Source organism: Rhinolophus sinicus, chromosome 2 (genome assembly GCF_057876585.1).
Source record: "Rhinolophus sinicus isolate RSI-liver-muscle chromosome 2, RSI-T2T, whole genome shotgun sequence".
In the NCBI taxonomy this organism is placed as follows: domain Eukaryota; kingdom Metazoa; phylum Chordata; class Mammalia; order Chiroptera; family Rhinolophidae; genus Rhinolophus; species Rhinolophus sinicus.
In genome coordinates, this window is record NC_142502.1 from 65922881 (window position 1) to 65947869 (window position 24989).

General features: G+C 36.0%; 1 protein-coding gene across 14 annotated transcripts in view; it reads left to right on the forward strand.

Moving 5' to 3' along the window:
• The window catches only part of SNAP91 (synaptosome associated protein 91), a 131235-nt gene extending 114409 nt beyond the window's left edge, over window positions 1-16826 (forward strand). For all 14 annotated transcript variants that reach the window (XM_088795575.1, XM_088795573.1, XM_088795577.1 and 11 more), the window contains 4 exons: window positions 9185-9268; window positions 9912-10016; window positions 13460-13562; window positions 15421-16826. In XM_088795575.1, the coding sequence (XP_088651701.1) occupies window positions 9185-9268; window positions 9912-10016; window positions 13460-13552 (282 nt within the window). In that variant the 3' untranslated portion in view covers window positions 13553-13562; window positions 15421-16826. The remainder of the gene's footprint in view (window positions 1-9184; window positions 9269-9911; window positions 10017-13459; window positions 13563-15420) is intronic.
• The last annotated feature ends 8163 nt before the right edge of the window (window positions 16827-24989 follow it).

Below are 24989 nucleotides of genomic sequence, written 5' to 3' on the forward strand. Positions count from 1 at the left end.
CAACATGCATGGAAGTGAATTAATATAAATTAAAATACAAAGTTTAGATAGACTCCATTAAAAATATTGTGTTCCAGAAATTAATTTAAATATCTGAGTTTTAGAATTTGGAACAAAGTATCTTTTAAATAATTTTATAAATAGTAATGTTTGTATATATAAATAAAAATATATATATAAATAAAAGTTCAAACCAATCTGAAAAATACCTTTCAAACCAAAATTTACCACTAAGCAGAGCTAACAGTATTAAATGAATTACAATCTATACCATAGTTTCTATAGGAAAATACATCCTGTGCTCGGACTTCGGTTCACGAAACCGCTTCTTCCAGTAACCCCCCCAGTCGGTGGTGGTAGTAAGAGCAGGAAATTCAAGGACTAATAGTGTCTCCCTTTGGTGAGTTCAAAGTCTGAAAGAACTTAATTTTAAGAAGTGATTTCTAGCACATAACAATGAGAAAACTGCCTATTGTATCTAGGTATTTATCCCTTCAAATCTTTTTTTGCATTATTTAAAAACAATGCTTAAGAGGACTGTTTTTGTATTTTGCTATAAAATGAGAGTTCTATTTTGTTTTTACAAAGGATACTTAGTAGAAAACTGCATTTCTCTTTGAAACTGATTATGCCTGGGATTACCATTTAATTTATTATTGTCCAAACCATGACTTATTTGAAGGTGAAAGGGAGCATAAGTATTACCCTGGGACACCAAGCATATACCTGTAGCTAGTGACTCAGATTGATGCTAAGATCATAAGCAGGTAGCGCTCCAGGCGTAGGGGGCTGCACCCCATTCTTAGATATAAAAACATCTGACAGCGAGCCACTGTCTCGTTGAGGGTAAAAGGAGAGTGATTTAATAAATGTAAATAAAATCTCCAAAGAAAGAAAACGCTTCTTTAGAACTGATCTTATAAATCTATTAATGCTATATATTCATATTAAATCTCACAATTTATATTATTATTACCAAATTAAAGGAACGAATTTTCCTATTCTGTGCAAAATTAAAGAAGACATATGTGCTGTTCTGAGGAGTTTATACTTTAGTAGTTTTGCCCTTATCAGCAGGATAGTTTTTAATAGTTTTATAACAAGTTAGTTTCAGAACAGTCAGGTGATAGCAGAGTCTAAGATGGAGTGAAGGAGAGTGGAGAAAGGGTGGTAAAAATACTGATATCCGTCATATCAGCTGTAGGTTAAAAAAGAAAAAAAGAAAAAATGGTTGAGAGCCTGAGGTGAAGGTGAAAAGGAAGATAAGAAAGAAAATTCTCAGGTCCACGTGACGGGAGATCATTGTGAATGAAGCCATGAAGACAGTGGTTGCCCAGGTTTCTTTGTAGGACAGTTTGCTAAATAATGAGGCCATTAACCAAAAAGAGGAACAAGAGAGAAATACTTTAAAAATAGTATTAAGTTGGAGACCGTCCTTGGCCATCACCTCCTCTGAGATCGAGATTTTAACCATACAGTATCAAAATTTGAACTGTACAGTTTCAAGATTTTAATCATATAGGTTAAGAATTCATCAAATACTTTATTACAACAGTTTTGCGTCTTCAGGGCAACAGGACCACCAATTGTCTGATTGGCAGGCACCATCGCTGAGACTGAGATTAATATTCTCATGTTTTTTTTTAATCTCAGAAGCTAAATGTGTTTATGATGCAGAAAACTTGAAGTTGTTATTATTTAAACTCCAGAAAATTAAAAACAGTAGATTTTAGCATAAAGTAGCCACAGCAGCTCTGGAAAGAAATTAAAACAGAAATAATTTAATGGTAGGGCAGAGTTATGTGTAGTTCTATTTCTTTTATTTGTTTTCCTTCACATCTAGGCAACAACACAAAGGCTCTCATGCAGAGCGATTGTATCCTTATTAACTCACTTATTCTTATAGGTATTCTATATAACTTCACTACCATTTGCTCCGTTTACTGCAAAGCTCTTCTTCCTTAAAGCTCTGGCTTTGCTTTTACCTCAGAATTCACGCTGAGGGCCTTTGGCTTCCCTCCACCCAGTTCTCACATAAAACGCCTTTTCCATTTTCCTATTCCTTAAAATATGTTTGAGTTTCTTTTTCTAAGATTATTCAAGAAGAGGAGAGGCCACCGAGACTTGGGCTTGAGAAAGCAGCAGAGCAGAGTTTACAATTTTCCTGGTAATCTGTAGGACTTGCTCTTTGAGTAGGAGATGAGGGGGCAGAAGTGGGGGTGAGGAACCTTCTGCTGCTTTTTAAAGTTTTTATTAGTAGACAAGAGTTAAAGTTGCTTTCCCCAATTTGTGTCGAATTTCCCTCAACTGCTACTTGGAGGTACAACTACAAAATTTTTCAGATCAGAAAACCCATGTCAGATTTAGAAACCTTAACAAGACTTGTATATTTGAAGTACGTCTGGGGCAGGGCCCTCAAGAGCCTTGTTTCCAGAGCTATTTAGCTCTGTTTCCCAATGCACATGAGACCGGTTAGGTTTCCATCACACAAAGTGAGACGATGCTTGCAATTCAGAAATACGTACATTTTACAGAAGGCCACAGAATCTGCAATTCTCTCTCTGAAAACAATCCTTTATGTCTATAGATAAAATATCCAGGTGAGTGTTAAAGAAAACAATTTCAAAACCTTAGGGTAAATAATATTTGGAGAGTAATTGTTGGGTTAATCTACCATTTGAGAAAAATGACTAACTTAGAAACTCTTTACAAATTATTTGTCCCATTTACATTTGATCAGGAATTTCTGCAAGCTCATTTTATTTTGATGACTAATAAAAAACCTTTTTTTCTTTCATAGCCTTAAGTCCTAATGATACAGTCTTGGTAAATAATACGATCATTATTGTATGATTCAATTTTGATAAATGACACAATTCCAGTAAATGATACAATTCTGGGTCTGGTGAATCGCTTACCACCTAGCCTGTTGAAATAATGAGAAAAAAGAGAATCTGAAGTATGTGTGTGGGGGAGGAACATAACTTTCCCTCTACTGTTCTGAGTTCTTGGCTAGAACTCCTGAAATAAAAGACAGATTAATAAGAGAAAAACATAAACTTTTCCACAATAGCTGCATTATTTTACATTCCCATCAGCAATGCATAGTGTTTCAATTGTGGTTTTGATATGCATTTCCCTAATTACTAATGTTGTTAGGGATCTTTTCATGTGCTTATTGGCCATTTGTGTATATTTTTTTGGAGAAATGTCTATTCACATCCTCGCCCGTGTTATAATTGGGTTGTCTTTTTATTGTTGAGCTTTAAAAGATCTTTATATATTCTGGATACTACTAGATGCTAATCAGATATATGATTTGCAAATATTTTCTCCCATTTTGTGAGTTGTATTTTTATTTTCTTGTTAGTGTTCTTTGATACACAAAAGTATTTAATTTTGATAAACTCCCAATTTGTCTATGTTTGTTGTTGTTTGTGCCTTTGTTGTCATACTTAAAAAACTATTGCCTAATCCAAGGTCTTCAAGATTTACACCTGTGTTGTATAGTTTTATCTCTTACATTAGGTCTTTGACCTATTTTAGGTTCATTTTTATATATGGTGTGAGATAGGGGTCCAAATTCATTGTTTTGCATATGGAAATCTACTTGTCCCAGAACCTTTTATTGAAGAAACTATTCTTTCTTCAGTCATTGGTCTTGGCATACTTCTAAATAAATCAGTTGACCGTAGATCAGGGATTATTTTCAAACTCTTTATTCTGCTCGATTGATCTATGTATCTGTCCTATGCCAGTGCAACACTGTTTTAATTAATATAGCTGCATAGTAAGTTTTGAAATCAGGAAATGCAAGTCCTCCAAATTTGCTTTTTGTTTTCAAGATTGTTTTGGCTATTCTGGGCCCCTTGCATTCCCATATGAATTTTAGGTTCAGATTGTCAATTTCCAAAAGAAGCAGTTGAAATTTTGTTGTTGTTGTTGTTGTTAAACTTTTTCTTTTTTTCTTTTTTTTTAAGATTTTATTGGGGAGGGGGAACAGGACTTTATTGGGAAACAGGACTTTATTGGGGAACAGTGTGTACTTCCAGGCCTTTTTTCCAAGTCAAGTTGTTGTCCTTTCAATCTTAGTTGTGGAGGGTTCTGTTCAGCTTCAAGTTGTTGTTCTTTCAGTCATAGTTGTGGAGGGCGCAGCTCAGCTCCAGGTCCAGTTGCCGTTGCTAGTTGCAGGGGGCACAGCCCACCATCCCTTGCGGGAGTCAAACCGGCAACCTTGTGGTTGAGAGGACACGCTCCAACCAACTGAGCCATCTGGGAGCTCAGCGGCAGCTCAGCTCAAGGTGCCATGTTCAATTTTAGTTGCAGGGGGCACTGCCCACCATCCCTTCAGGGAGTCGAGGAATCGAACTGGCAACCTTGTGGTTGAGAGCCTGCGCTCCAACCAACAACTGAGCCATCCGGGAGGCAGCTCAGCTCAAGGTGCCGTGTTCAATCTTAGTTGCAGGGGGCAGAGCTCACCATCCCTTGCGGGACTCGAGGGATTGAACTGGCAACCTTATGGTTGAGAGCCTACTGGCCCATGTGGGAATAGAACCGGCAGGTTTCAGAGTTAGGAGCACGGAGTTCTAACCGCCTGAGCCACCAGGCCAGCCCCAGCAGTTGAAATTTTGATAAGGATTGCACTGAGTCTATAAAGCAATTTGGGAAGTATTGCCGTCTTATCAATATTAAGTCTTCTGATCCATGAATACAGGATACCTTTCTATTTATCTAAGTCTTCTTTAATTTCTTTCAATAATGTTTTACACAGTTCAGTGTAAAAGTTTTGTTCTTCTCTTGGTAAATTTATTTCCAAGTATTTTATTATTTTTAATGTTATTGTGAGTGAAATTGTTTTTGAAATTGCATTTATTGATTGTTCATTGCTAGTGTACAGTGAAGATTACACTGATTTTTTGTATTGATTTTGTATCGTGTAACTTTGCTGAACTTGTTTATTAACTCCGATAGTTTTTTGTGTATGGATTCCTTAGAGCTCTCTATTTATAAGATCTCAACTATATATATGTACCACATCTCCTTTATCCATTCATCTATTGATGGACAGCTAGGTTACTTCCATATCTTGGCTATAACTAGTAAATCTGCAATGACATAAGGGTGCATATATCTTTTCAAATTGATATTTTTGTTTTCTTTGAATAAATACCCAGAAGTGGAATTGTTGGGTCATACGGAAACTCTGTAATTTTTTGAGGAACCTCCATACTCTTTTCCATAGTGGCTGCACTAATTTATAATCCTACCAACAGTGTACAAGGGTTCCCTTTTCTCCACGTCCTTGTCAGGACTTGTTATTTGTTGATTTTTTTGATGATAGCTATTATCAAAGGTGTAAGGTGATACCACATTGTGGTTTTGATTTGCATTTCCCTGATGATTAGTGATGTTGAGCATCTTTTTATGTGTCTGTTGGACATCTGTATGTCCTCTCTGGTGAAATACCTATTCAAGTCTTCTGCCTGGTTTTTAATTGGATTGTATTTTGTATATTTACCCCTTGTCAGATGTATCATTGGAGAATATCTTCTCCCATTCAGTAGGTTGTCTTTTCATTTTGTTGATGTTTCCTTCGCCGTGCAAAAACTTTTTAGTTTGACGTAGTCCCATTTTCTTTTTCTTTTTTTCCTTTCCCCAGGAGACACATCTAGAAATATATTGCTAGGAGCAATGTCAAAAAGTTTACTAGCTATCTTTTCTTCTAGGAGTTTTATGGTTTCAGGTCTTACATTTAAGTCTTTAATCTGTTTTGAAGTTTTGTTTTTTTATTTGTTTGTCTGTTTGTTTTGTATATTGTGTAAGAAAGTAATCCAGTTTCATTTTTTTCTGTATCTGTCCAGTTTTCCCAACACCACTTATTAAAGAAACTGTCTTTATCACATTGTATATCCTTGCCTTCTTTGTCTTAGATTGACCATGTAAGCCTATTCCTTCCTATCCTATCTGGATGCTATTTATTTCTTTTTCTTACCTTATTGCCCTGATTAGAACTCCCAGTACATGTTTTCCTTGTTCAGTCATTCAGCATTAAATACAATATTAGTCATGAGGGTTCTTTGTAGATGCTCTTTATCAAGTTGAGGAATTTCCCTTCTATTCCTAGTTTGTTGAGCGGTTTTGTTGTTGTTCTTGTTGTTGTTATGAAAGCGTGTTGGATTTTGTCAAATGCTTATTCTGCATCTATTGAAATGATCATGTGGGGTTCTTTGTTTTTTCCTTATATCCTATTAATAGGACATATTGCATTGGTTGAGCCTATCTTGCATTCCTGGGATAAATCTCACTTGGTCATGGTGTATAATTCTTCTAATATACTGTTGGATTCAGTATGCTAGTATTTTGTTGAGAATTTTTGCAACAGTGTTCATGAAGGATATTGATCTGTACTTTCCTTTTTGTTGTGATGTCATTGTCTGGCTTCAGTATCAGGGTAATGCTGGCATCAAAGAATAATTAGAAAGTGATCTTTTTTTTAGAGAGAGAGTTTGAGAAGGATTGAGTATTAATTCTTCTTTATACTTCCAGTAGAATTTAGCAGTGAAGCCATTTGGTTCTGGGTTTTTCTATAATGGAAATTCTTTGAGTAATAGTCTCTTTATTTGTTATATATCTATTTATATTTTCTATTTTGTTTTTGAGCCGGTTTTTGTAGTTTGTGTCTTTCTAGGAATTTGATCATTTTGTCTGTTATCTAATGTTTTAGCATATAACTTCTCATAATATTTCCTTACAATCATTTTTATTTCTGTAAGGTTGGTAGTAATGTCCCCAGTTCCTTCCTTATTTTGATGATTAAGTTTCTCTTTTTTTCCTTGGTTTACCTACTGAAAGTTTGTCTACTGAAAATTTTATTGATCTTTTCAAAGAACAAGCTTCTGATTTCTTCATTTTTCTCTTTTGTTTTTCTGTTCTCTGTTTCATTTATCTCCACTCTAATATTTATTATTTACTTTCTCTGCTTACTTTGGATTTAGTTTGTTCTTCTCTTTTCTAGTTTCTTAGGTGGAAGTTTAAGTTACTGATTTGAGTTCTTTCTCCTGCATATGGGCTATACATTCTTTTTATATTTTTCTTTAAAATTTTTATTGGGGGATATTGGGAAACAGAGTGTTTCTCCAGGGTCCATCAGTTCCAAGTCATTGTCCTTCAATCTAGTTGTGGAGAGCACAGCTCAGCTCCAAGTCCAGTTGCCGTTTTCAATCTTAGTTGCAGGGGGCGCAGCCCACCATCCCAGGTGGGAATTGAACCGGCAACCTTGTCATTAAGAGTGTGCGCTCTAACCAACTGAGCCATCCAGCTGCCCCTCCAGAAGATCAGCAGCAGCTCGATCTAGTTGTGGAGGGTGCAGCTCACTTGCCCATGTGGGAATCGAACCTGCAACCCTGTTGTTCAGGGCTCGCACTCTAACCAACTGAGCCATCTGGCCGCCCCTCGGCTATACATTCTTGTTTCTTTGCGTGCCTCATAATTTTTTGCTGAAAGCTCAGAATTTTGAATATTATAATGTGGCATCAAAATTAGATTGTACCCCTTCCCCAAAGGTTTGTTGCTACTTTTTGTAGTTTGTATTTTTTTGTTTAGTGAACATTCTGAACTGATTTTGTAGTCTGTGTTCTTTGTCAGTTGTGACCACTGAAGTCTCTTGTTCCTTTAAGTGGCCAGCTAATCATTAGATAGACATTACATAAACTCCTAGAACTAAAAATGTCTCTCAGCCTTTGCAGAAGGCTCAGAGTGTGTGCTGGGACATGTCTTCAAACTCAGTCGGGCAGTTTGCAAGGCTCCCTTGGCAACCACTTACTGCTCGCTCAAAGCCTCACGGTCAGCCAGGGCCTTCTCGTGTCTTTCCTGAGCGTGCTCACAGCCCTGGGTATGTGCATGGCCTTTTACATCCCTAGGAGCGTGTCTGAGCTTTTCAAACTCTAAATCTCCAAACCGTCTCATTCTCCAGCCTTTCCTTCCGAGCTTTTTTTTAGTCCACTGTTTGCCCTAACTGTTATCCATTGCCTCAGTGAGCAACAACTAAAACATTTGCCTATAAATATTTTCCACAAATGGCTTCAGGTAACAACCTTATCACTAGGTACATTCTCAGTTTGGCAAAATAAAGACAAGCCTTTTGAGCCACTCTTTCCAGGGAGCCACCCAGACAAGATAAAACAAACAATGAAATATATTTTGCTCACTCTTGTACTATTTGGAGTGTATGCTATTATTTTCAAGACTACAGCTGAGCTGGAAAACAGTACATGGAACTAGGGTAAGTTAAATGCCTCAAAGCTCAATATTCTTGCCAAGATTCAGCTGGTTTTCTTGAATAAGTACCTTCTAGGTTGCTGAAAGCTCTTAATTTCCAGAGTGCCAAAACACTTGAGTATGAGGTTTTGCCTGTTTTTCCATTATTTTTATGGGGGAGGCTTTTAGAGTTCCTTACTTCACTATTTTTGCTGACATCACTGTATTATTTTCTTTTTTAGTTAGGGTTTTGCTCTAATGGTTAACTGAAATTTAAGGCGTTGCAGTAGGGTTAATTTTAAACATAAAGGAAATATTAGGGGGTTTTGATGTATGACTGAAAACTATTAGACCTGTACCTGAAATGGGACATGTGTGCTATATTATGTGCAGTCTTTTAAATACATCCTAAAACTGAGAATTAATTTTGGTCCTTGTATAAATCTATAACCGTCAAAAGTCAGAGAGAAACAAGTATAGCACAGAAAAGAATAATTTAAAAATGGTGTGGGGGGGGGAATTGGAAACCAAACACTGGAAATGTAAATGAAAACACATTCCTCAAATGTCTAACCCAATGCCTCTCAGAGGATATAATGACAAGAAAAGACAAGCTAAGAGAAATGTGACTCATTTATAGTGAGGGTGTAAGGTAGTAGAGAGGAAACCCAAAGTTGTGTGTAAATCGGCTAGCCCATGAGCCCAAATAACAGTACAACAGCGAACATATTAACCTCATTTATATAAATAGCATTGCGCTAGAGCCAATTTTTAAAACTTAAAACTGAAATTTACGATTTCTTTACATATCCACACATACCTAAGGGGCATGCATTCTAAAGATTATATTCTGTCATTTTAAAACCAAATTATGTTGGTTCTTTGTTATTGTTTTGTGTGTGTGTTTGTTTTGTGGTTTTTATGATAGCAAGGAGCTGTACCTCCAACCAGCTCAGTTCCTCCTGTTGCCGGCGCCCCATCTGTTGGACAACCAGGAGCGGGATTTGGAATGGTGAGTGACGACCTGTGCTAAAAATTGTAATGGACATCTAAGGCCTTTGCCAAATTCCAGAGTGACAAACACTGCTATAGAAATATAATTCTCCCCAAAATGCAGTCAAGTAAAACTTAAAAAGTTAGGTCATCTGCTTTCGACATTAGTAGTGTACACATGATGTGATAAAGTCACAGATAAAATACTTAAAATTATTTCCATCAAAATAATTTCTGTAGTACGTTGTGACATTATTTTTGGAGTAATATTTATCAAGCATATTCTTATTTCAATCATCAAAATCAACTCTTAATCACTATACTAGGACTTTTCACTTACTGCTTTTATCACTAGCAAATTTTAGGACCATTTTCCCTAAAGAAACAAGTTTTTATCTCTTCCAAAATTATGCTTATGGAAGACAGACAGCAACAAAGCCTGGTTGGGGTGAGGATGCCATGTGGTCAGCCAGGCTTCTACTGCACCTCAGTGCTTCTCTGCCATCCGGAAGCCACACAGCACCCAGCGTTTAAAACTACAAATTATACTTTCTCATGGACCTGGATTCCTCAAAATTGTTCCGAAGCATATTAAAGACATAAATGTCAGGGCCTTGCCGTAGTGGATTCCACTCGTGCTGTGAACCATGTTTCTTTTTCAGCCTCCTGCCGGGACGGGCATGCCCATGATGCCTCAGCAGCCAGTCATGTTTGCACAGCCCATGATGAGGCCACCCTTTGGAGCTGCAGCTGTACCTGGCACACAGGTCAGCTTTTTATATGTCCACAAAATAATGAAGCAATAAGTTACAAGTATAAAACTGTTGTTTGGAAAACTGTTTTAAAATGTTTTCCTTACTATAAGCCTCATATCTGTTGGTTCAGAAGTAAAGGTAACATGGAAGACAGATTAGCAATAGTGTGAGGTTTGGAAGAAAATTCTAGAAATAACTAACTGTTCTAAGGGCCCTCTGTTCCACTCCTACTTAATTCAGAATGGTTCCTGAGAACACTCAGGCATTTAAAATATCTATGCACTTATTCCAGAAAAATGAGCACTTCTGATCCATAGTTATATGTTCCTAGAGTTAGGCAAACTCAGACTGCCAAGTTTGCCCAAGACTTGTGACACTGACTGCAATGAATTTACAAAACTGCAAAGTCTGGGGGAGCAGTCTCCATAAGACTACCCTCACTTCAGACAGTAGCCACAAGTTTGGGAGTCCCATGGGCCACCCTCACTTTAGATCATCTGCCTACAAGTTTGAGTGTTCCCAGGACCACCCACAGATTAGACAACTTCCAGAAGACTCACAGAGCTCAGGAAAATACTAACTACAGTTACAGTTTTATTATAGCGCAAGGATGCAAATTAGATGCAGCCAAAAGAAAAGATGCATAGGGCAAATTCTGGGAGGGTTCCAAGGATGAAGCTTTTTTGTCCTGAGAGATGTGTTACCAACCTGACATCAATGTGTGACAATACGCATGCAATATCGCCAACCCAGGAAGCTCACCTGATCCTCAGTGTGCAGTTTTTGTTGAGGTTTCCTTGTATAGGGATGGTTGAATTATTACCAGTGTGGTTGAACTCAGTCTCCAACCCCGCTCTCTCCTTGAAGTCAGGCTAATACCATGTGGCCTAAAGACTTAACTGTCTAATCATACGGTTGGTCTTTCTGTCATGGCTAGCCCTGCTCTGGGATATCTTGTTAGTGCAAACTTACCAGGTGTGCTTCCAAGAAGCCACACTGAATAACAAAGACATCCCTATCATCCAGAAACTACAAGGGTTAGATGTTACCTACCAGGATCCAGGACAAAGGGCAAACCTCTTTTTAGGTAAGGTCAAATTTCTCACTACACGATGTGCTTAACTTCATTTACAGTGGTGCTAAAATATATGCACTTTGTTGAACTGTTTTTGCTGCTAATAGTTACAGTCATGCTGATGATAGTCATGCGTCAGCCTTTTTTTGATCCCTCTTATAAATTGTCTGGCCAAGGTCGAGGTATGTGTAGAACCAGAGAAGTTTTCATTATTAGAAAAAGACTTGGATAGAATCAGGACACCAAGTTATAACTTCACTAGTGCCATGCTGAGCAAACCAAAACAAGTAACTCAAATACATTTTAATGATATCAGTAAATGGTTTCACTTCTATATTTTTAACTTACCAGATGGGTATTTATATTGTCTTATCCATAGGAGTCCTACTGTGAACTTTCTGAGTGTATATGAATCCCCTTTTCTTCCTTGAATCATCTCTAAATCCATTCTCTAGCTATTCCCAGAATTTGCTTTCAACTTCTTTACTTCAGCCTCTCAAAAGCCACAGTGACCAGGAGAGAGCATTGTAGGTATTCAAAGAGATGAATTTAGAATATGAAAAAGCCTAGCTCTTAATGCCTGTACCCAAAGCACTGTCTTCATGAGAAATTTTCTAGTCTGCTCTGAGACTAATGAACCCTGCCTAGAGTTGTTTGTGGGGAGAAAGAAGGTTTGGGGGGTAATAGTTGGAGTTAAATTTAGTATAGATATATTTAAATGCTAAGAAGGCTCCCATTAATTAGGAGTGTTTCCTTGGTGGTTGAATATATCCATGACTATTTACCACCTTTTTGAAAAAAAGGACGAATGTTTTTATTTTTATGAAGTTGGAAGAATGTTATTGAGATTTAAAAAATCTGTTGTATTTGGTGTGCTAAAAACTTTAGAAATAAATTCATACAATTGTATTATTTAAGGTAGTTGTCTTCTTGCATAATGCCAGTGTTACATAGCATCAATTTACTTACCGCCAAGAATGAAAGTGAAAAATAGATGATATGAAAGCATGGTGTTTCAATCATTTAATTGAATTTATAGTAATTTAAGAAATGGTATGCCATATTTATACAATTTTTAGATTGTATACCCTATATCAGAAAAGAAGCATAGCTGTTTATACTAGATAATAAAACAAACATGACTTTGTAGCTTCAGAAAACAAAACAGTTTTTCATTACTGATGTCTGGACTATTCCATTATTCCTCAGTTGGTTGGTATCATGATGTTGTTGTCATCTCACCTAATTATTAATTATGGACTAATCTTTGCATTTCTTATCTTCCAAATAAGTTCAATCCTTACACTTATTTTTTCCTGACCTATGATATTTGAATCAAGTTTTAAAAATGGAAATCTGACTGATAGATTCTGCAGTAAGTCAGCAGTTTCTGGACATAGGAGCAAATCTGAAAACCCTTACTGCTGGAGCTCTGTTTATGGAGCCAATAGAAACATACATCCCTGCCCCACAATCCCAGATTATTGAGAATTCCGTGTGTTATAAGCATAGGAGATTAACTGGACTCAAAGGACACGTGTCAATTATTGCTCTATATCGATTACAGACATTTTCAAGGCCTTGTACCGTAACATTCCTGCAAAGCCTGCTCCCAGAGTTTATTTCTGTCACACAGTAAAATAATTTGGGTGTTAATTAAACAGAAACAAGGTAAATGAATTCCTTGTTGCTTTTGCTGCAAATTAGGTGTGACTCTTCCCTATAGTGTTTAATAATTAGTCTTTGCTGCAAACTGGACAGGCAATATTGAAATTTAGTGGCATTCATTATTTAGGAAACTATTTGCTTGTCCAAAACAAGCAGTGCCCCAAACTTGACTGGTTTTCACTTAAAATACTTTATATGAAATCTTAATATAGTTAGCTAATAATTTTAAGAAATTTCTTATGTGGCTTTCCGCAAACTGTTTACTTTCAATTTTTCCTTCAAACTCACTCTCACTATAAGAAAAGTCACTTAAATTCCTTTATTAGTTCAGTGGTACTCATAACTCAAAGTCAGAATGCTTTTGTTTAGAAAAAGTGTTTTGTTTACTATATATTCGTAATATCTTTATGTGACTAGTTTTTCACATCTTCTCTAACTCATCTCCGTATTGTTCTACCAGAGTCCTCAAATTCTACTTTGGCTACATCTGACGTCAAAGAATTTCAAGAAAGCCAAATATCATTTGCAGTGTCTTTTACAAATCCGAAATTAAACACAACTGTGACTAAGTAGAACAAAGTAGATTTTATAAACCTTTAGCCATCTAATCTTCTGCATGTTTGTTTTCTGTGGTATGTGCTCTGGCTAATGCTTGTCTATCTCTCTGTTTGCTTTCTGTTTCTGCTCTCTTGGGCTGGCTTTTCCACATTAGCTTTCTCCAAGTCCTACACCTGCCACTCAGAGTCCCAAGAAACCTCCAGCAAAGGACCCATTAGCGGATCTTAACATCAAGGATTTCTTGTAAACAATTTAAGGTATCTAATGTTGAGCTTTACCTGTGGGATTGTAATAATGGTCTATGTAATGCTTAGCTATTTCCGGTATGATATTTGTACTTCTGTGTTTTGAATATATGTTAATAATAATAACAACAACAACAGCTTGAATGTTTATACTTTAAAATCAGTATTAAAAGCTATCAATGACATTTTTAAAATGTCAATTTACAAAACTAAGAGGTAAAGAAACCTCCAAATGGTCTCTTTTGGAGGAAAGCACAGAGATTATACTGATAAAGCAAAAAGTTGTCCAAGCTACCTGGTAAATTAGAAAATTGCCACTTTATTACTTGATCATTGGAATTTATTGAAAGGTGACATTTATAATACTGTATTTATAAAACATCTAAGAATATATTTGGATACATATCATATTTTTATTTTGTTTATCCTTTTTTGGCCTCATCAAATAAAACTTCAATTATTATCCTTTGCTTTTCTGCATTCAAGCAGAATTTTAAATTTTAACATTCTAGTTTTAGATTTCTAATGTAATTTATGAAATGATTAATAATGAATTGATGAAGGAAAAAGTTTACTATTAACTCCAACACCTACCACAGTGGGTAGGTTCTCAACAAATCCTTGCTGACTGTGGATGAACAGTAATAATGCTGATTTTCATTTATACAGTACTTTTTCTACCTTCCCAGTCCTTAACTTCTTTAATCATCTCTGAAGGAAATCAAATCCTGTGAGATAAACTAGCCAGATACTTTTGTCTCCATTTCACAGCTACAGGAACTGATCCAAGGCGTTAAGTGATTAGCATGAGGTCACACTGAAAGGGCAGTAAGAGTGCGGAAGTTTTTGGACCACTGTCCAGTTATTTTTATTACACATCTATACATATATATAATTTTTTTAACTTTCTCTAATGCCTACTAAGATATTTTGAATTCCTGACTTATGATTCTTTTTCTTATATAAGATTAATACTTTGTCATTTTACGACCTTGATATCTCAGCCAAGTAATTTCTCCTTTTGTCTAACTTTTATATTCCACTTTGCGTTGGACTGGGCTGATATAGGCATAAATACGACAATGAGCACTTATTGTAGCAATTGAAGTTTGAGGAGTGACCAAGGACACTGCATAGAGCAGACTTTTATCTACCTCTTATTCAGTAAATATTGCTCTTATATGCCAGGAATGCTGATAAGTTCCCAAAACAGAGATCCTTAGCCAGTCCCTGCCCTTAAAGAGTCACAGTCAAGAGGGAGACACACACTATTTTCTGAAGAAGAGTTACCCACAGGGCTAAGCCTTAAGACCCCAGGAAAGGTTTCTTGGCAGAGATGACTGCTGAAGCTTGGATTAGCCAAGGACATAAGTGGGGAGTCGAGTAAGTGAAGGTATTGAATCACCAGGAATATCTCCCTTCTCTTCTCTTCTGTTGCTTGTTCAACTGTTTGGTGACTCATTAAACACTGTAACTAATAATAATAATAATAATAATAATAATAACAATAATAATGGAAGTCACTGACAGTCCCTTTTTTCCACTGCCCTTTTTATAAAGGTTAGCTGTTCTTAATTGAATGCTGAATTGAAACTAAGGTTTTTAAGTCTCCAAATTTCCAAAATTTTGCTGATACAATTTTTCTAAAACAAAACTATGCTTTAAAAGGTTTTTAAAATTGTTTTCTGCCTGAAATTTTAAGTTTGTTTTAAATTGCAAACAATATATAAATGTGATTTTGATAATATAGAAACGGTTTGCGTAAAGATTTTTCGTACTGACTGTGAAATAAAATTGCAAGGATGGTAAAAATGTTTGAGGAATATGTAATGTTTTTTTTTTTTTAATTTAGTGCTTTTTATCTTTACAGCTGCAATTTTTGTGACTGAATAGGAAAAAAAATGAGTTTGGAGACTTCAAATAAGACTGATGCTCAGAGTTACAAAGTGAGCCACCAGTACCAAACCCAATGCTTACTCATAACTTCTCTTCCAAAATGTGTAGCACAGCTGTGAAAGTGAACATTAGGAATGTGTACTACCTTAGCTGTTATCCCGACTCCCAAAATTGTAGTGTATCTGGGTTCTTTGTGTGTTGTACGATGTAAACAATGAATGGATGTTGCTGATGCCTTTAGTGCTTTTCTGGACCTCACCCATGGACGGATGATGAAGCTGGTGTGTGGTGAGCCATTTGGAAAGATGTGTCTGTGTTTTTGAAGGTTTCAATGTATATATAACTTTTGGACAAACCTAAACTCTCCCCATAAATTCTCTTTTCTTCTGTATCTCTGTTACAAACATAGTGTGATAATATCAAATAGTAAGGAAAACACTTAAATATACAAAACTTTTTTCAGTGTGGAGTACATTTTTCCAATCACAGGAACTTCAACTGTTGTGAGAAATGTTTATTTTTGTGGCACTGTATATGTTAAGAAACTTTATTTTAAAAAATGTAAAGGTTAACGTCCATAATAAATATTTCTCCTTGATGATACCTTATCAAGAATGAAAAAAATAATATGGGAAGAATTCCATATTTAATCACTGCTATATTAAAATATATATTTTAATTATGTTTGACAGGTTTTGCATCTAAATTGACCTACTTATTCATTCTTGATTAAATGCACTGAAAAATAAAGGGTCCACTTCTATCATGTCCATGCAAATGCAATTAGAGATGTGCTATTCAAGTGATATTATGAAGGCACCTTAGGTATATTTGTAATTTAAAGATTACTGCAAATATTTTAATTTTATTGTGAAATTTATGTACATCTGTTAATTTAGTATTTCTTTGTATGTTCTGTAGACTAGTTGTTCTTCCATCCCTTACTTGAGCTCAAAGTAGGTTTTGTTGTACCATTGTGATTAGAATTTAAACTAATTCAGAGCGTTGTATCCTTTACTGTACATACTGTATTCTTTAATTTTTAATTTGTTGTCATACTGTCTGTGCTGATGGCTTGGCTTAAGATTTTGATGCATAAATGAGGTCACTGTTGATCAGTGTTGCTAGTGGCTTGGCAGCTCTTTGTAAAAGCATATTGGGTTGGAAAGGTGTTTGCCTATTTTTCAAATTATTTAATAGATGTATGGTACCATTTAAAAGTGGTTGTATCTGACTTTACTGTGGGGATAACATACACTGTAATGGGGGAAAATTACCTAAAACCAATTTCAAAATGGCTTTCTTTGTATTTCAGTTTAAAAACCCAGTGCATGTACGCCCTCTGAGATGCAATAAACACCTTGAACAAAGAAAATGCAATCATTATCTTTCTCTCTGGTTATTTTTTAGGGGAAAAAGTCAGTTTCTAGTGATACACATAGCACATACAAAATATTGAAAATTAAAACAAAATTAAGGGTGAGAAATGCTGTCCATGCAGACATAGTTTTGATAATTCTACAATAAATTAAAAACAAGGAAAAAAAGAACAATTTTAAGCAGCTATCATTAAACTTGGGACTCTGTGGCTCCTGCCAAATAAACTGAAATTCCATATTCCAAAAAAGAAAAGAATGAACTTTCTTTTAAAATAACACAATGAAATTCTTATAATAGTTTCATGAGAATTCTCTATGGAAGTTGAAAAATAACGTGACTTTAGGTTGTCGTTCACTCACACACTTGCATGCAGTCACTCAGACACAAAATTTAGATTAGCCTATTACAATAAAATTGGATGATGTTATGTTTACAACTGCGTTGTTACATCTCAAAAAGTAGTCCAATGTCAAATAGAAGTATTAATCAATTAGAAGCACACTCTCATTTCTAAAACTATCTTTTCCTTAGTTACCTAGTTTTGTATCTCGAGACCTGCTTTCAAAAACTAGTATCTGATTATGTAATAATAATGGGTTTTATCGATTACATTTGATCATATATTACTTTGTGGGCGTATTGTAATAAAAATGTGTTAGATTGTAAATAATTTTAAGTTTAATATTGACTATTTTAAAAGAAGTTTTTCTCTTCATTGAATGGCCATGTGGTATAAATTCTTAATATGCAAAGCTATGAGAGCATTATTTTTAAATCAGACCCTGGATCCTTGAGAGTGAGAGTCTTGGTGTCCTTGTGGAGAAATTCTCTTATAGATGAGATTCTGGATGAAGTCCCTTGGGTACTTAAAAAATTCATCTCTCTGGATCATTTTCAGCTCAGATCCCGTTTGTCTGTGGTGTCCCTTCACATGGTGAGATGCCTTTCTAGCCTCACCTCTGCCTTGGTTCCACCCTCTGTACAAGCACACTGTTCTGTGTGTGGCCGTGCTACTCATTCAGGGGAAGCAAGTACTTTGCCGACCCACACAGGGCCCTTGACCTAAAATTGCCTCACTAACCCCACAATACAGCTGAATCCCACTGGTCCAGCACGACTCCCCACCCTGTTCTTGTCAGAGCACAATTTTCAACAGCCTTTATGGCACTTAACTTACTGTGTTATAATCAGCTATGAAGGTGGCATCTACTCTGGGTGACTGTGAGCCTCAAAGGCAGGAAACATCTCCTCATATCCTCAGCCCCTAGTACTTCAGTAGGTGCCAGGTAAGTGTCTGAAGGATGAATATGGTACTTCAGTGCTTAGAAGTTGCTTCACTTACATGGTTGCTGCTCGCCTGTTATTTCTGATGACTAAAGAATAACTTAACTCTTGTGCTTTTATTGTCAAATGTTATGAGAGTTTTCATAGCTCTCTGTCAGCTCATTGTAATAGAAGAACTAACACCAATTAAAAACATCTTGAGATTAAGATTGGAATCACTTTACATATGGTGTAATGATTGCAAGTGGTTCTCTCAGTATTAATGTGTCTCCTTTGTTCTCTATTTTTCATGTCATTTGCTGTACTTAAAAAAAAAAAGTAAAGACAAAAGACCAAAGACTTTTTGGGAGGAGTCCTGAGGATCAGAAGAAGAGGAAAGGAGTGGATATGAAAAAAGAAATAAGAACTTGACTTGCAGAAGATAAGCTGTGCAAAGCCTTCGTTGTGCCTCTTCAATAGACACCTTTAACAATAATGTCCGCAGATTGTTGTTGGTGGAAAAGGGGCATGATCTTGCAACACTGATTACAGTGTTTCTTGTGTGGAAGTAGAGCTATTTTAGTTTAAAAGTCAGTCATGTTGGTCTATATTTTTGAAGCAACAAATTTTGTGGTAGTTTGTCCTTCATATCTTGGGCAGTGAGAAAATTTCTGTTTCTTATAGACCTGCTGACAGCAGACTTCACTACTGGATACATTATTCAGATCTCCTCTGTGAGTGGAAATGCATGAAGGAGCAATGTTATGTAATCACATGGTATGGTAATTAACCTTAACTAAATTCTCAGAGCTGTAGTGCTAAATCTTCCACGTTCATTTCTACTTTTGACATGCATGTTCAAACGATTCTGAAAAATAAGATTCTATAATTGAGTCTATAATAGTATTCCATAACTCTGATTTACAGAACAAAGGTTTTCAAACTCTTTGGTCTCAGTACTAAAATTTAAAATATATTGAGGACCTCCACAAGCTTTGTTTATCTGGCTTATATCTGTCAATTCTCAACTATTTTAGAAATTAAAACTGAGAAAATTTTACATATTTGTTTAATTCATTTGAAAATTAAAGTAGTAAAACCATTATATAGTAAGAAATGACATATTTTTATGAAAAATTGCAGTTTCAAAAAAAATAATTTAGAAAAGTTTCGCCATCTTTGCAGATCTCTTTACTGTTAGACTTAACAGAAGACAGCTGCATTCTTATATATGCTTTTGCATTCAATATGTTACATACAGTCACTGGAAAATTCCACTGTGAGCACACTTGTGAGAAAATGAGTGTCTCAGTATTATTATGAAAATAATTTTTACCTCACAGTATTGTTATAAAAATAAGTTTGACCTCACAGACCCCTTGAAAGGGTCTCTGGGAATTTCAGGAGTCTCCAGAACATACTTTGAGAACTGCTTCTTTAAATCTAAAAGAATTGTTCTCCTGTTCTTTGAAAGAAAGAAAATTGCTAATTAACAGATTGCATTGCTTTGTGTGTGTGTGTACAGAATAACCCCACCACTACCACTCTTTTTTGAGTCTTGTGCAGGAATGTGAGTCTGCATCGGCCTGCACGGAAGGGAATCCCTGCTCAATCATCCATGGTTACCTAAGGCAAGTTCCTTAACATCTCTAACTTCAGTTTTCTTGTCTGTGGAATGGAGAAAGTTTCTATCTATGTGCTTATTATTTAATGAGATCATACATGGAAAACACTTGGCACAAAGTAGTGCTTGATAAATATTGCTGTTATTACTTTAAAAATGGTTATTTTTGCTACAGTTTTTGTCATTTGTTTGCAGTTGTAAGGACATTAAAGGATGAAGACAGGAGTATAAAAATAGTCAATAATCTCAATTAATATTAATATTATTAAGAAATATTCCTTAATGAAGAACTAAATATGTTTAAAAATTTGGGAAATATAAATGCCTATTACACATATAACTACAACTCACAATTCAACACAAAACTGGAGAATTAGTGCATCCTCAGCTGGCAAAGGGTGTCTCGACCAGGTGCAAACCATATGCACCACTAAGTTAAACTCGGCTTCCCAGATATTCCTTCTCAGACAGAGTTTCCAATATCTAACAATACTTTCAAGAACATAAATGAAAGATGCTGATATGATAGATGCTTTTGGCCAATAGTAAAATTAAAAGTGTTTCTACTTGGAAATCAAGAAGTTTAACAAATATACTTTGACAGTGGCTTAAAAAAAAAAAAAAACTAGAAGAAATATTGAGTGATGATTTGACTGAGATGGAAGATGCTGCTGAAGTTAAAAATATCCAGAATGGACATAGCATGTGCAGGTGGCAGCCAACAGGGCTGCAGGAGTGGGAAATTTTTGAATGAAAGCCTGTGGCTACAAGAGACTATAGCCTGGAACAGAACCCAGGCCTGCAGGCAAGAGGCCTACAAAGGGCCAGGACCTAGAAGGGTCTCATCCCAACAAAGGGAGGAAGAGACAATCATTCTTACTGATTGTGTTCTCTGCTGTTAACCCAATCTTTAATAGTAGATTCATTTCCAGATTCCCAGACATCCTGTGGTTTGTCTCTCTCTCAGAGTAGGAACATTTGGGGGTAAGTCAACTAATTTTATAATTTATAATTATCTTTGTGAAACATAAACAGAAAATTAAACCTTACAGTCTGAAAAGCCTTATAAATATGTCCCAAGAAAATCTGGAATTACTTTTTTAAATCATCTGCTATTTTGGGTCATGTGGACTTTGGTGCCCTGCAAAACACATGCACCACTGAGTTGTAACCATGTATGTAATAAGTCAGATGTAAATTTTGGATGACATTTTTAGAAAACCTATCCACATTCTCTCAGGTTAAAAAAAAGGCTTCAAAGCTAAATTAAAAGGAGCATTTAGTTTAGAATAGATTGACAAAAGTGTGTTTGTTATTTGATTGGGTTCAGAATAAAATATACCATGACTTACTAGTTGGTTATGTTAGCTAATGGATTAGTTCACTATAAAATTATATAATGTTAATTATTTAACTTTCTTGTCATTGCTTCTTTGTGTATAAGTGTTATCAATCTTATTGATGAATATTCTACAAAAATTTTAAACTTGCATGTCTAAGAGTGAACTCATTTTTTTCCTCAAGCTTAGTTTTTCTGTCTTGGTTGTTGGTCTTACTACCTAGTCTCTTAAGCCAGAAATTTGGGTGACATGACACCCTCAACTATTCTCTCCTACATTCAGTAAGTCACTAAGTATACTGAACGTTCTGCTCTCGGAATGTCTCTTCTGCCATTCCCACTGCCACTTCCTTAGTACAGCAGCTCTTTACTGGGCTCTTAGTCTCTAATCCCCACAAAAACCCACCCCAACCCAGCCATTTGGTGCTGCCAGGTTTCCTTCTCAAATTTCCCATCTGATCAAATTTCCCATCTGATCACATTTCCTGCATCAATTCTTGGTCATCTAAAGGTTAACGTCCAAACTCTTTAGCATGGCATTCAAGACCAGAAGTCTATCCATGGCTAGAAGTCTAGATCAGAAGCCTCATTTCTTGCCATTCATCGCCACTAGGAGGAGCTAACCTCCTATAGCAGCAATTCCCAAGTACTTGCTGTATCTTAAACACACTGTGCAGTGTCTCACTCTCATCATACCTTTACACAAGCTATTTCTTCTCCCAAATATGCCCTCCACTACCCTATGCTCCCCCTGATAGGCTGGCAAACTCTGACTCATCCTTCAAAACCCAACCTAGGTGTCACCTCCTTTGGGAAACCTGTCTTTTCATCATATCTGCCCACCCTGATACAGTTGATCCTTCTTAAATGTGTTCCTTCAGCACCTTATATTCACTTCACTTTTTCCCCACTATTATTTTAAAAAATATATCTGACTTCTTTATTATGAATTCTTTGAGTAAGGTAAGAATCTATGCCTCAACTCTAGCATCTACCGTATTGCTCCGAAAATAAAACGGGGTCTTATATTAATTTTTGCTCCAAAAGATGCATTAGGGCTTATGTTCAGGGGATGTCATCCTGAAAAATCATGCTAGGGCTTATTTTCCAGTCTTATTTTGGGGGAAACACAGTATGTGCCTAAGATTGGACTCAATAAAAGTTTGTTGAACTATATTGAATTAATGTAACCTATATTGTAAAGTGGATTAGGAATAAAAACATATATATGTATGGTACAGCAGTTCCATGGTTCTTATCCATGGTTCTGCTTTCTGGGGTTTCAGTTGCCTGCAGTCAATCTAGGTCTGAAATATTTAATGGAAAATTCCAGAAATAAACAATTCATCAGTTTTAAATTGCATGCTGTTCTGAGTAGCATGAAGAAATCTCACTCCCATCTCACTTTGTCCAGCCCATGACATGAATCAGTCATCCCTTTGTCCAGTGTACCCGCGCTGCATATGCTACCTGACTGTTAGTCACTTAGGAGCTGTCTGCTATCAGAGTGACTGTCGCAGTATCACAGTGCCTGTGTTCAGCTAACGCTTATTTTACTTCATAATGCCACATTCACATAACTTTTATTACAGTATATTGTTTAAATTGTTATATTTTATTAGTTATTGTTAATCTCTTATTGTGCCTAATTTATAAATTAAAGTTTATTATAGGTATGTATGTATGTATGTATAAGAAAAAAGCATAGTGTATATAGGGTTCAGTAGTATATGTGGTTTTAGGCATCCATTGGTGGTCCTGCAACATACCGCCCTCAGATGGGGGGATATGTATCTAATTTCCAGCAAATAAGAAAAATTGGATTTTGCCACTGATTGAAAAATGATCACATATGTTCAGAAGTTTTGTAAATTGAACTCATTTCTTACCATCATAAAACACTATTATGACAATGTTATTGCTAAAATATACTTTCATTTTATAAAAATACTGAAAAGAATACCATCTAAATATTTGATAGTTTTACCACCACATTCCTTACCAAAGTACTTGAGGTTGTTAACAAGAAAAAATATAAAGGCAGGTGAAACTGTGAAGACATTTAACCTGGAAGAAAAAGGAAAACATCATTGTGTATAAGGGAGAACTGTAGGGGGTGGAAGAACAATTAGTTTAGGAAAGATAGGTTGTGACAGTGATTCCCAAACCTGGATGATCACCATAGTTACTTAGAGAGCTTTATCAAATACAGATTTCTGGGCCTCACTCTTAGGGATTCCAGGGAAGATCTTGGTGAGGACCTGGAAATGGGCTTTCTAAAATTCCCTAGGTTATTCCAGTGAGCAGCCAAATTTGAAAACCACTAGGCTAAGGGAAACCACTGACATATCATAAACCCAGTGGACTCACAGTGTGTAGCTCTGTTTGAAAGTTACAGATGATTCCAGCAAAAGAGAAAATTTCAAAATAGGAAAGCCACAAAGAGTATTTTGTTTAATCTAGCCTAAAAATTGACACATTGAGTTACTAGTTATAAAAAGGTGGTCCATGTAGCATTATGATACACCAGTTTTCAGGAAAACCCAAGCTTTCATTTGGGAGTATGTGCAGGAGAGGCTTACTGTTATATGTGGGCCCAGGACATCGGTTTATGGAGCCACATCAGTCATGTACCAGTCTGCATGAAGTGGCACAACTGTCCATTTGGTGGGTGCAATAGTGTCGCTTATTTTGTCAGGCCACAAAGAAAGCTTTTAAAGTAAACGTTCCAAGTGCAGTGGCAGAATACTAAATTCAGTTCTCTCAAAAATAACACATTTTTATTTTTAGGCAATTGCTTGATGAAGTGGTACTTTCGCTTGGCAGTTGAATGTTGGCACCAACTGCATCCTGATTTTTAAAACAAAACAAAATGAAAAAATGAACGGCACTTTTGCAGGTATTGCAATGAAAAAAATTGGAAAATTTAAAAAGTTGTATCTTTTAAGTTGTTAGCTACAAATTTTTCTAACAACTGATCCATTTAAATAAGTTTGAGGAAAAAAATTCACATGTCCTCCCAGATCTCTCTGCTGTATATTAGTACAGTTTTTTGGTCCTATATCCTGCTTTATGTTGTTCTGTGATCTGGTGTCTGGGTCAGTAGCATTACCTTAAATTCTAAGTAAAATAAAAATTGCATAGTCAGGACTCCTGTCAACTAATGGGAATGAAAAGACTGGTAAGAGGAAGAAGGGTGCATAGAACAGAAAGGGGATTCTCTTCCCCATCTTCCAGAAACCTCCGGACTCTAAGGATTATTCTTGTGAAGTCCATGAATTATTTATCTAGTGGAGAAAATACAAACTCCTTAATAGGCAGTTCTTAGAAAACCACTGTGTTGTTAGCTAAACACCAGTAAGCTAGAAGTTTAGAGTAACAGAATGGTGGAGAGGGGAGGATGAGTAGTTTCAGAGAACAAGAGCTGCCTCGCTACAATCCTCCCAACACGTACACCAGCACACACACTCACACACACACACTAATTCTTCTGGGATAAACGATTGCTGATCTCTGCTCTTAGAGTATGCCAGTCTTTCTTTCTTTCAATTATATCACTTAAACCTACCTTGGCAAACTTTCCAGCTTCCAAAACTGTGAGAAATAAATTTATATTGTTTAAGCCACCAATCTATGGCAGCCCAAGCTGATTAAGACAGTAACCTACCTGTAGGTAAAGCAAATTAGCCCAGACTGGGAATCACAAGTTATTTTGGCCACCATGCTCTAGACTGCTTCACTAATTGGATCAAACTGCCACAAGGGAGTGAACAGGGAATTTTCCTCCCTAAGCTTTACTTATAAGTAGAAGAAAAAAAACATTTGAGGCTGTTTCCCCTCCTTAGTTGAATGGTAAATCGATAAACAATTGTGAATCTGCCGATACACTAATGCCACCTGATGAGAACAGGATTTCACCATTGATTAGAATAAATCT